This window comes from Ceratotherium simum, chromosome 4, assembly GCF_057802395.1.
Source record: "Ceratotherium simum simum isolate JZ-2026a chromosome 4, ASM5780239v1, whole genome shotgun sequence".
NCBI lineage: Eukaryota > Metazoa > Chordata > Mammalia > Perissodactyla > Rhinocerotidae > Ceratotherium > Ceratotherium simum.
The window spans coordinates 83303154-83315776 of NC_141903.1; the positions used below are offsets into that span (position 1 = coordinate 83303154).

The following is a 12623-nucleotide window of genomic DNA, read 5'->3' on the forward strand; positions in this document are numbered from 1 at the left end:
ATTTTAAAGTTTTCTTCCCTAGTATATAATGTGAGTTATGAACAATTCTTACTTTCTCTTGAAAAGTGTCATAAATCATGCTGACAGGCTTTAAATCTCCAAAGTCTGCATATGATTATTTTCATATCCTCACTTTGCTTTATCTTTTATTACACAATCATTAACAGAGGGTCTTAATTAGTTTAAATCCTGAAACACTGATTAGATGGTTTTAATATGTCATTGAGAGGTTTCCAGGTGAACAGAACACCTTATTTTAAAAGATGAATAAAGTAACAGTTGTTTATAGACTGCTCACCGTATATTAAAATCAAAGTGTGCCCCAAACAAAGCTTCTTGAACTTCAGCCTCTTTTCTGATGACTATTTATTTGGCCTGCATATGTAATTGAATAAATAAAAACAAATGAACATATAGACAACAAATAAAGTGTTTTTAAGGGAACAAATGTGAGAGAGCCCCCAGGGGGCCGCGGGATGAACCACTGTTGCTGTTGAGGGGAGTGGGAAGGGCTCTCTAAGCTGAGATCTGAAGAGTGATCAGGGGCCAGTCACATCCAAAGCCAGGGACAGATCACTCCAGGTAGAAAGAGTGGGAAATGCAAACTCTCTGATGCGAATAAATATGGTACTTTCAAACCAGAAAGAGGCCAAAGGGACTACAGCCTAGCAGTGGAGGATGTGGTTTAAGATGAGATTGGAAGAGTAGTCAGAAGTAAGCCAAAGTACTTTATATTTGCTTCAGAGTACAGAGTTCAGATTTTATTCTAAAAGCACTAGAAAATGGTTTAAAATGTTTTGAGCAAGGGGGGAGGATAATATGATATATATGTCAAAAGACCACGTGAATAATGGATTCTGGTGGGTCAAGATTAAAGTGAGGAGAACTTTCGGAGGGTCTTGAGGTGGTTGAGGTGAGAAATCATGGCAGCGTGGACCAGTATGGTAGCCCTGGAGATGGATGGAGATGAACCAATTTGGGAAAACAAAAAAAATGAAGGTAGCAACGGCAGCACTAGCTGATACATTGGATGTTGTGCTTAAGGGAATGAGACATATCAAACATACCTCCTCGATTTGGGCTTGACCAAATGGATGGATATCAGAGGCATAAACTAAATTGAGGAAGATTGAGTGAAGAACAGGTTTGGGCAGGGGAGGGGGGACTCCAGTTATCTATTTGGAAACCAATACATGACCACCAGGTAGTTGGATTTACTAGTTTGGTGCTCAGGAAAAAGTACACTGCTACAAAGTTTTAGACTCATCAGCACATAAGTGGTATTTATAGCCATGGCACTAGATGAGATCACCTGGGGAAGGAGGAAATGCAGATAAAGGCAAGGAGATGCCTTAGGCTGAGCTCTAGAGACCCTCAGCACCAACAGGTGGGTAAAGGAGGATGCAGAGGTCACATATTCACTTCCCCGAGTCTGAATCCTGATCACTGATGCGTGATAATTTTTTTCTCATATAACTTTTTAAAAAATCTAAATTAACTGCCAGCATTTAAAAATAGGAGATATTTGCATTAAAATCTGCACTTCTAGTATTTGTTGAAAAATCCAAAGACTTGCTGTTTTTCAGCCTGCCTTCCAATTGGACAACATCAGTGGGAAGCCGTACCTGATCCCCCACTAAACTTAATACTTGACCCATTGTAGGCTATCAATTCATGATTGTTTATTAAGTAAAGAATCGAAAGACCTTTTTGCCTCCAGGACTGACTCCGTGACAACATTAACTTGATGTCTTTCATACTAAGAGAAGACATTAACCAACAGTGTCCTTTTTACAAATTACGGATAAATTGACCTTACATTTCACCACAAAGTGGAAGTGATCTGAGTGGAGACAAGTAGATTTGAGCTCTACTCCTTTACCACATAAAGACACATTTCCAATAATAAAGGACTGTGTGGTTAATTACAGCCTAATGAAGAAGAATGATTCAGGCTAACGTTTCAGTTTCCCCACACGCTTTGAAAGAAGACTGTATTACAGTTAAAATCCTGGAAAATGTGTTTATATTAAGAATACCATTCACCAATTTAGTGAAATGTTCAAACTTTAGTTTCTCTTTTATTTTTCCATAGCGTATTCCTTAATCTCTCTGTAACTATGACAACCCAATTTGTTTTCTTCTGAGTCTAAAATAATAGGATTTAATGCTATTTTTTATCCATAAATCTTTGACAACATAGATATCTTTAAATTCTGAAAATTATTAACTAGAGCAGACAACTCTGAGTTGACAAAGAAACTAACACTGGCTCTAGTTCTGGGACCAGTTATATTGGACTTACCAATGGCAATAATATTAACAAATTAATATTAACATTTAAAACCCCAATATGTGATGCCCAATAGAAAATGCATTACTTGGGTCATCTCATTTAGTCCTCATCACAACACTGCATAAAGGTGGTTATCCTCAGCAAGGGTGTGAGAGGTCAGTAGCTTGCCCCTGGTCATGTTGTTAAGTGGTAAAGCTGAGGTTAAACTCGGGCAGGCCAATTCTTGTGCTCGTAACCCACACAGGAACCATACAGCCTCCATCTAAGCCTTTTCTTGGAACCTTTGAAGTGAAGCAGTGGCTAAAAATGGCTCCCATTTTATTCCATTCAATGGATATAACCATGTTCCAGAAGAAGTCAAATCACTAAGAAAAAAAGTTTGGTCTTGGGCCGGAGAAACTTTTCCTATGGGCCACCGTGGCGATTCTTAAGAGTCAGAGGAGCAAGTCGGGGGTGGCAGCTGCAAATAAGCACATTCCACCCCTGCCCCCAAATGAAGACTCTCTGGAACCCCCAAGGAAATTGAGGAGGAGCAGGAAGAAGTGGATTATACAGATATGGACAGATATTTTTCTTTTTTTGACAAGGCTTCAGGGCGGTGGTACTGAAATGCACTCCTGTCCTGTTAAGAACTACTAAATTAGGAGAAGCATCAAAAGTTGATGAGATGTGAATTTCTCAGGAACCAGTACTTTCTAGGAACTGTCTTCTGAAAGAGCACAAGAGAGAAGACAATGTAGAAGGGAGAAGCTGTTTTGCACACCTAACACACTTTGGCTACTCGGTACATGTCTGTTAGTAAAAACCAGCATTTACTGGGCATGCGTGGTAGGCCAGGCTCGAGGCTACGTTCTCAACGTATTGCTTCATTTAACCCTCACAAGAACCCTGAGAGGAAGGTGGCTTAACTCTATTTTACTGATGAGGAAACTGAGGCACAGAAGGCTAAGTGATACAATGTAAGAGGCGTAGTCCATAGGTTTAACCAATAAACTATAACTGCTGAGAAAATCGATGAAATAATAATGAATGTGGAAGGACAAAAGCCCACAAAGAACTTGGTCAGCAGAACAGAGCTAAACACCTTCACTGCACTCTACTTCCTGGTAGAAAAAGATGACGAAAAGGGAATTAAAGGATAGAATATTTTTCAGGATATTAACACAGTTTCAGGTTTAGGACTCAGAACAGAGATTTTTAACTGTGTTCGTTGGATCCCATGGAGCTACTTGGGGGCTCTTGACGCTCATTTCAAGTGGAGAAGCTCACTTTTTATCAGATTTATATGGCAAAGTTTTGTCTAAAATATCCTTTGGAGAGAGAAAGTTCCACTGCCCCTGAAAATTTTTTTTTTTATTTTAGACCTCCAGGCTCTAAAATAGTGATAATGTTTACCCTTATTTTTTGCTATGAAACTTGACTAGGACAACAACATGGTACACATTCATGATCAACATGGCAGTTTCCCATTACAGAATCGATTTAGCACTGGGGCAAGGAAGGAAGAAGGATATGGTCAATGCTGAAGAGACTGCCCCACAGCACATTGTATCAGATATGTAGGTCTTGACGGAAAGGACACATGCCATTTTTTTTTTTTTTTTTTTAAAGATTTTATTTATTTTATTTTTCCCCCCCAAAGCCCAAGCAGATAGTTGTGTGTCATAGCTGCACATCCTTCTAGTTGCTGTATGTGGGACGCGGCCTCAGCATGGCCGGAGAAGCAGCGCGCTGGTGCGAGCCCGGGATCTGAACCCGGGTCGCCAGCAGTGGAGCGCGCTCACTTAACCACCAAGCCACGGGGCCGGCCGACACATGCCATTTAAGAAAACTGTGAAAACACAATTCTAGGTAATTTGGTTCAGCTGTAGATTGATAGGAACTAGCAGGGCACAAGGACTCTACAGTGGTTAGAGAGAGGTAGGCCCTGGCAGGGGTGTGGGGGGAGGTATTGAGAGGAGTATGTTTTTGAAGCCTGTGAGACAGAAAGGCAGGGTCCCAGGTGGTGAGAAACGGCAGTGATCACTTTACAGCAAAGAGCAGTCTTCACTTACCATATTTTCAGCATTCGGCTTTTCCTTTATAGTGAGAACTAGACAACAATCAGTACCTTCATCAATGGTATCTTAAAGGAATGAGGAAAATGAGATAAAGCTTTCATGTTTTGAAGACATGTTTAAAGATAGCATTTTTGTCAACAGAGCCGTAGGTCTTCTACAAAAATATAATCCTGCAGTTACAACAATATACTATAGTTGTAGCTACCAGCTTCTTGTATATCTTTCCAGAGGTACTTTAGGCAACATTTTTTGTTTATTTGTTAATTAAATCTCCTCAACTATTTTATTTATTTTCATACCATTTTTATTTAGTGTGTGCATAGGTGATACAGTCACATGGTCCAAAACTTTAAAAATATGGAAGTATACACAGTGAAAATTCCCCAAGATTCCTCCAGCCAGACATCTACCTCACCTTCCCACAGGCGTCCAAGGTTATTAGTTTCTTGTAAATTCTTTCAGAATAGTTTATGCAAATATACATATTTCTTTTGAATTTACACAAATGGTAAGAAACACACATACTCTTATGTGTCTTCAGGTCAGAGTTTGAACTCCACATGAAAAAAAAAGATGAGCTAGGGACAGGGGCTGGCCCCATGGCATAGTGGTTAAGTTCAGTGTGTTCCACTTCAGCGCATTCCATTTCAGTGGCCCGGGTTCGTGGGTTCAAATCCCAGGCGTGGACCTACACCACTAGTCAGCCATGCAGTGGCAGTGACCCACATATAGAGGAAGATTGGCACAGATGTTAGCTCAGATCTTCCTCAGCAAAAAAATAAATAAAAGAGCTAAGGACAAATCCAAGAAGATTCCAAACTCAAATCAATTCCATAGTTGAGGGCCCAGGGCAAGGTTGAGATCTTTGTTAAATCTTCCCTCCTGCCCTCTTCAGGTGGCCCTTCCTGAGAGGCCAAGTCAAAGCAGAGATGCTCAGAGTCCTTTGCATTCAGGAATGGCTGGGGAAGAAACTAAAGCTCTGTCTCTGACAAATTAAAAGCAATCAACCCGCCAAAAGGACATAAAGGCTGGATGGGGGGTGAGGGGATGGCTGCAGGGACAGTGGAGAGGGCCCTTATGAAAGTTTCTGATGCAAAGCTCACTAGACGCAGTGGAATCATGACCAGTCGATGGGAGCTTCTGACTCCTGGTGAGTAACTCTAGGAAACACTGGATTCATTCCAGTTCAAAGGAAACAAAATATAAACTGTTAAAGGTTAATGAGTAAGATACTTCTTAATTTTCCCTTAATTATGTATCTTATTCGAATGTAGTGTGTGAGGTACAATGAAAGACACATGGCTAAATTATGTATTCTGCTTAAATATTGTGTCTTTAATACGTATATTTAATTGTGTTTATAAAGTATTTCCACTTTGGAGCTATATTACGGTATAAAGCGAATTCACGTATCCGTGTCTACTGCCACAGCTAAGCACAGGCTCTAGGCAGCACTAGTCCTTTTCAACCACAGACACTTATCACCTGCCAGGCAGCTTGTTGGTGCTGGAGGAACAATGTAAACGAGGCAGGGACTAGGGAGACAGACTGTTTCAATAGGCAACGGTAAACTCAGCGACAGGATGCAAATCCCTCCTGGTTGCTCATCCTCGAGCTGGTCTGGCTACCCTGAGGAAAGTACCAGCTTCTAAAGAGTTAGTCTTACGCATCCAAACCCACCAAAGTGATAACAAATGTGGCAAAAATAAGGAACCATTTTTAAAACCTTGTGCCATTTTTTCAAATGACTCGTCATGGAGCTGACAACTGAGTCTCCCCTACCAGTTTGGGATGTCAGGGAGGAATTAGCTTTCTGTTTGGAGTGATGTTTTGGAAATAGCTAGTGGTGGTGGTTGCACGACACTGTGAAAGTATTTAATGCCACTGAATTGTATACTTAATGGTTAAAATGGCAAATTTTATGTTATATATCATTTACCACAATAAAAAAAATTCAAATCATGGTGGTAGAGTTTTTTCTCGCGAGGGGAGTATTTTTAATGTCCTTGTGTAGCACCTTATTTAGCCATCTTAAATATATTCCCCAGTTTTGTTTTGTTTTGTTTTACATTTTACTGGTTTAGGAAATCTGGAAGCTACTTCATCTATACAGCAGTGAGAAAGAAACCAACATGGAGACTGGTTATTTTGCACAATCCATAATTCATTTTAAGAGGACTAACTTTGATCTGTAGCACCTTCTCCTTTTTTCTGTCACCTGTATTTCTTTGCCAATGAACTGCCCCCCCCCCAAAAATGATTACACTTGTAATAGAACTAACAACAATAGGTAATAGTCCAATACCATATTTCTAAATTGTTTTTCTGCAACTAACTGTTTTATCCTATTGTTGCGAAGACTTCATCTAAATTACACAGCCATACAGAGATCAGTTGTTGGGTCATGCCATTGCTTTCATAATTGGTGAAATAGAATGATGTCTGTTGGATTTCACAGCAGAATTTGTAACATAATAATGAGGCCCTGCTGTTTCCCCTGGAGACAACTGTGGTCTTTGAAGGGCATCAAATCTGTTCAAGTCACTGTCATTTACACTCACTAATAGAAACATGAAATTTCTGTAACTTACAAATTGAACTTTTAAAAAATTCGCTCCCCCCAAATGAGCACGTGTGCAGCCTAGTTTTATTTATTCTTTCATATTTTTTTAAAAAAAGAAAATAAGCAATACTCATTCTGATGATCAAGGTTTATTTTTATCTTTTGCATTTTATTTGCTTTGCAACTGCCCTGTTGAAACAGTTTTGATTTAAACATGAACCGATCCAGGTTTTCCCATCCAATGATCAGATTCAAGACTACTCTGGGTGAGACAGTTTGTCATTAGCACTCTCTGTTCACTTGACTGCTCTTTCTCTGTCCTCTCTCCTCTCCAGCTTAGTGTGTTTCCTGGCTGATCCCCATCATGACAACCGGCCAGAGTGAGCCTGATAAGAATCTTAAGCTCAATGTTCTCATGAGGTAGACCTTTCAGTCAAACACCCAGAGTGCCTGACTCACTTGCCAGTGCTCATTCCCACATCTTACCTGTTCGGCAACAGGGTACTCCTGCCAGCAATGCTCAATGCTATATAATCTGCAGTGTTGATCTTCTAAAACAAGCAAACTAACAAAAGACATTGTTCTCAAGGCCACGTTGGGGGTTTAGGTTAGGGAACATTAATGGTCCTCAGTCACTCAATGTGTTACACGTCACACATCTTTCTTAGGGTTCTTTGAATTTCAGCCAGGGACTTCTGGCATCCATCACCTTAACACCTCAGCCTCCCCCCCCACAACACACACACACACAAAGAAATAAGAATGGTAGAATTTTATACATTCTGGCAGGCTTGTTAGAAAAATTATTTTGTGGGAAGCCAGTGGATTTTTGGTTTCTGCTCAATTCTTAATATTATACCACATAAGTCATCATCTACTCACAATACTGGAGTATAAGTATATAGTACCTAAAACAATCAGAAGCTGTACTTCTAAAATACTACGAGATGATTTACAGTTAACCGCAGAAAAAAATTAGAAGTCTCAGTCCCTTGTACAAGAGTTTTGATCTTTGCTTTAACTCTTTAATTTATAAAACACTCAGACCTTATATTTATTCTGGAATACTTTATGATTACACCAAACCACACCATAATTTCCAAGTCTCCTATATAACACAGGTGGTATTTTATGTATTTTTTCACTCCACATGGTTCACAACTTTATAAGTAAGGGAAACTATGGAAGGTTAATATATGCCAAAATTATGCTCAATATCAGGCAGTATCATATTTGATAAATACTGTGGAGAATCTGTGCGATAGGAACAGTTAGCGAATGCACACTTACTTTTGGTCAGACATTATTCTAAATGCTTATGTGTCCATTATATCAACTATGTATGGTACAACTCACTATCCCTAATTCACATAGAAGGAAATTGGGGCATAGAGGTTGCACAGCTGGCTCCAGGCCATGGAGCTAGTAAATTGAGGAGATGAGGTTAGAACAAGGTCTCTGTCACATTAAAACCCTTGTTCCTGACTGCTATAAAGTCCCCTGTCTGAGTGCACTGGGGCATTAGTTTTGACTTTAAAGTAAAAAACTTGAAAGAATCGTGAAACTGCAACCTCTTGTAGTTCTGTGTCATGTCTAGACTCAAGTCCCAGCATGGGAAGGCCCAGCTCCCATGTGTCCTCCCAAAGTACCCGATAAGATAGAAGATGTTCCCTGAAGTCCTCAGGGATTGCTGAGCAAACTTAGTCAACAGCACATTTTCCTCCTCCCAGAAAGAAGACACTAGAGATACTTAGGTAGAATTTGGATGCTGTCACTGGGCATAATGTGAGAGCAACATTATATGTAAGGTAGAGTTGGGTAGATTTACCTTTCATCCCTTATGATTCTATGGTCCTAAATAAGAAAATAATGAATAGGGGCCGGCCCGTGGCTTAGCGGTTAAGTGCGTGCGCTCCGCTGCTGGCGGCCTGGGTTCGGATCCCAGGAGCGCACCAACGCACCGCTTGTCCGGCCATGCTGAGGCCACGTCCCACATACAGCAACTAGAAGGATGTGCAGCTATGACATACAACTATCTACTGGGGCTTTGAGGGAAAAAAATAAATAAATAAAAATTATAAAAAAAAAGAAAATAATGAATGGACTGTAAAGGAAATGCTTAATGAGCTGGATTTGCAATTCATTTTAATTAAGCCATTATCCTCTCATTTTATTATCTATTCAAAATGGAGGAATTGATGGCTTTGTTAAACTTGTCAGTTTCTGAGGATTGGAGCTGACTTCTTATAAATGAAATATGTTCATTTTAAAATATTAATTCTGATTGCTGTATAAAAATAGATAAAAATAGAAAGTGTCTATTTTTAAAGACTTTTTGTTTTAAAATCTAAATTCTATGTATGCTATTAAATAGCTAAGTTTTGAGATCTGTCTGGAGGTGAGTGGCTACTCTTCCTGGTGACTTGTGTATCTTAAATGATTCATGGCCAAGGTTAATTCAGTACCTACCAGCCTAAGGCAGGAAGGGCTGCAGAGCTCCATGAAAGGCAGTGCTGGCAGCCTTTGAAAGCTGTGTGGATGAGAAGGTGTGTGTGTCCAGGAGTTCTTATATCGCTTTCTCATTTTCAAATCTTGTACATCCTCAAGAGAACTCGTCAAGGTCAAAAGCACAGTGAGCTAACCAGGGGAAACCCCAGAGAAAGCCAAGAGCTGAAAATAACAGCTGGCTCTCTAGAGAAGGGCAGCCCTGCTGACTTGGCAGGCTTGGAATATTGTGGTGCTCTCTAGAAGGCAAGAGAGTCCTTGGAGGAGGGAGGAGTGGAACAAAAGGGCAAGGGAAGGAAAGATGGAAGCGATCAGATAACTAAAACAAGACACAGCAGAAAGCAGGAGAGAGGGAGTAGAAGGAGATTTAAGGGAACAAAGACAAATAATTATTTGGTTAATCAGAAAATAAGTATAACTTTGGATACACTTTTAACATTTAAGTTTTAGACTATATTTCAAAATCTGGAGTTTTTTAAGACATTCGCTAAAAATATCTTCCCAATGTCTAGCTTTTGTGCAAAAATAAAATACATTCATGCTGCTTGAAATGCTCCAGAATGGCATATCACAGGCATATATTTGAACAGAAGCCATAAATGTGAGGAGATTCTGAGTTCTTTGGCCAAAACAGTACAATGAAAGTTAATCATGCTGCTTTATACTTTTCCTACAAATATAAATACAGAGTTATTGTGTTAGAAGGCAGCTGGGAAGAGATACATTTATCTACCTTGAATTTGTTGGTTTATATTGATGAAATAGTCATGGTACTCTGTCACATCTCTCGGTCTTGTTTCTATATTTTTGATATTTTAATGTAAAAGAAAAATAAATAGAATTTATTATGAAATCATCAAACTTCAGATGACTACAGAGTCTTACATCCAATATTTCTCAGTGATTATAATGCACATCATTCCTTTCTTTGGTGGTTTTCAAGACGTGACTACCTTGTAGATGCCCTCTAGGTGCTGGAGGTACCTGTCCATGTGGTTCGAAGGAGATTGCTGCTCACCAGTGCAGAGAGGTTGACCACCCAGAGCTTCCCTTTGTCAGATACCCTGTATAGGTAGCAGATTTGATTTTATAAAAAAGTCTAAAAGCATATTAATGGTTCTTTCTTTTTTTCCTTTTTAATTATAGCAGAAAATGGCCCCCGTCTACTCGTGGAAGCAGAACAAGCCAAGGTGTTCTCACATAGAGGTGGCAATGTTACACTGCCATGTAAATTTTATCGAGACCCTACAGCATTTGGCTCAGGAACCCACAAAATCCGAATTAAGTGGACCAAGCTAACTTCAGATTACCTCAAGGAAGTGGACGTTTTTGTTTCCATGGGATACCACAAGAAGACCTATGGAGGCTACCAGGGTAGAGTGTTTCTGAATGGAGGCAGTGATAACGACGCTTCTCTGGTGATCACAGACCTCACCCTGGACGATTATGGAAGATATAAGTGTGAGGTGATTGAAGGATTAGAAGATGATACTGCTGTGGTAGCATTAGACTTACAAGGTAGGTATCTGTAAATCACATTAAACTTAGAAATGATAATTAATAATTGATGTTTTTTTCATGACGAGCAATGTCTAGTGGTTACTATAGTGATGATGTGAGAGACCAAATGTCCATGCATAGCATGTTTTTCAGTTCTTTTGTATTTTGCAGTCTGTCTGTGATTCCAGCTTTCACATTTGAAATGTACACACAATGGTTATGCGCAAAATTGAAGCTATTGGCAAGTAGGAGAAACATGCAGTGGGATTGAATCAATAATATTCAGAAACTGCCTTACACTATGCAAAATTTAAATCTCATTACAAGGTTATTGAGAAATTCAGAGTGGATTTTTTTTTATGCTTTTAAAATTATCTGTTTCAAAATAACGGCAAATATTGTGAAGGACATCTGCTAAGTAAAATACATGTAATTGTAGTCTGTAAAGTAACTGTGAAAACTTAATTTAACAAAAAAGTGATCTCTAGATTTATTTAAATATTCTTGTAAAGAAGTAATTTTTTTAAATGACCCAGAGTCTCTTAGACATTGAGTACAAAATAGTCAAGGCATTTTTGGAGAATATTATATCTTAAATATGTAATACATTCAGTAGGTTCAAACACCAAAATGTACACAAAGTTAAACAATAAAACAGGTCTGTGCCTTCCTGTCTCCCCTCTGCCCGAAGCCCACCCTCTCTGGCCCACCAGTAGGGAAACGGCTCTCCTTAGTTTCTCATGTGTCTCAAGATAGCTAATAGTCATGAATTTCTTTACTTCCGTTTCTTTACACTGAAGAATGGATTGTGGCTGCGTTGATAGAATACTTTCCTTCCTTATGTACATAAACCATACCTGTGTATTTGTTAGAAGCTCTTTTCACATCTTAGGACAGATTTGTGGCTTTTGGAAAAATATCTGTTTGGTCCACTATCACATCACTGAAGATTTGACCTTCTGAACCCCATAAAATCCCAACATATGTATGGAGATTTATATCTTTATATATCTACTAAGTTGCATGATGTCGTAAAGTGCATTTTTGTGACCTTCTCTTGTCTCTCTTAGTTGTAGTTCTTGACTCCTGATTGCATGTCACCTTGTTGTTTCAGTTTTTATTGATTCACATTAATATCCAAGAACATTGGCATTATTTAGGATGAAAGAAGTAATTGGCTTAGAGAAGACAGCCAATTATCAAATATTAATTGAGGACCGGTTTCCTTTATTGAAGGGGCATCAGGCAATGGACAAAGCCTTGAGCTAGTATTATCAGAAGGCTTAGGGTAGTCCCAACTCTGCCAGTATAAGTTCTGTAACTAGGGCAGGTTACTTATCTTTGTTGTACCTTGGCTTCTTCATCTGTGAATGATAGGGTGAACTAGATTATCTGTTAAGTTACTATTTCTTCTAAAATTCTATGTTTATATACCACAGTATTTCCTGAGTCTAAGTAATTTACATGCCGTGTTTATTGTCTCCCTACCTTTATTTTAAAATGCAATTTTAAATAACTAGAAACCAATATAATTTGCCAGAAATAGAAGGAAACCATAAAAATAAATACAATGAGTATAAGATATTTGTAAATTCTAGCTGGATACCTGCTTGTTAATGGCTTTGAGCTGGAAGCCTGCTCTCCCTTTGTTTGAAAAGGAGATTTGGCATATGTGAGAGGATAATGCACTATAGGGTTA

The 12623-nt window shown here is 39.0% G+C and overlaps 1 protein-coding gene across 1 annotated transcript in view; it reads left to right on the forward strand.

Moving 5' to 3' along the window:
• HAPLN1 (hyaluronan and proteoglycan link protein 1) overlaps positions 1–12623 on the forward strand; it is a 77845-nt gene that overhangs the window by 52294 nt on the left and 12928 nt on the right. Inside the window, exon 3 of the mRNA XM_004420390.3 lies at positions 10571–10942. Within this exon, the coding sequence (XP_004420447.1) occupies positions 10571–10942 (372 nt within the window). The remainder of the gene's footprint in view (positions 1–10570; positions 10943–12623) is intronic.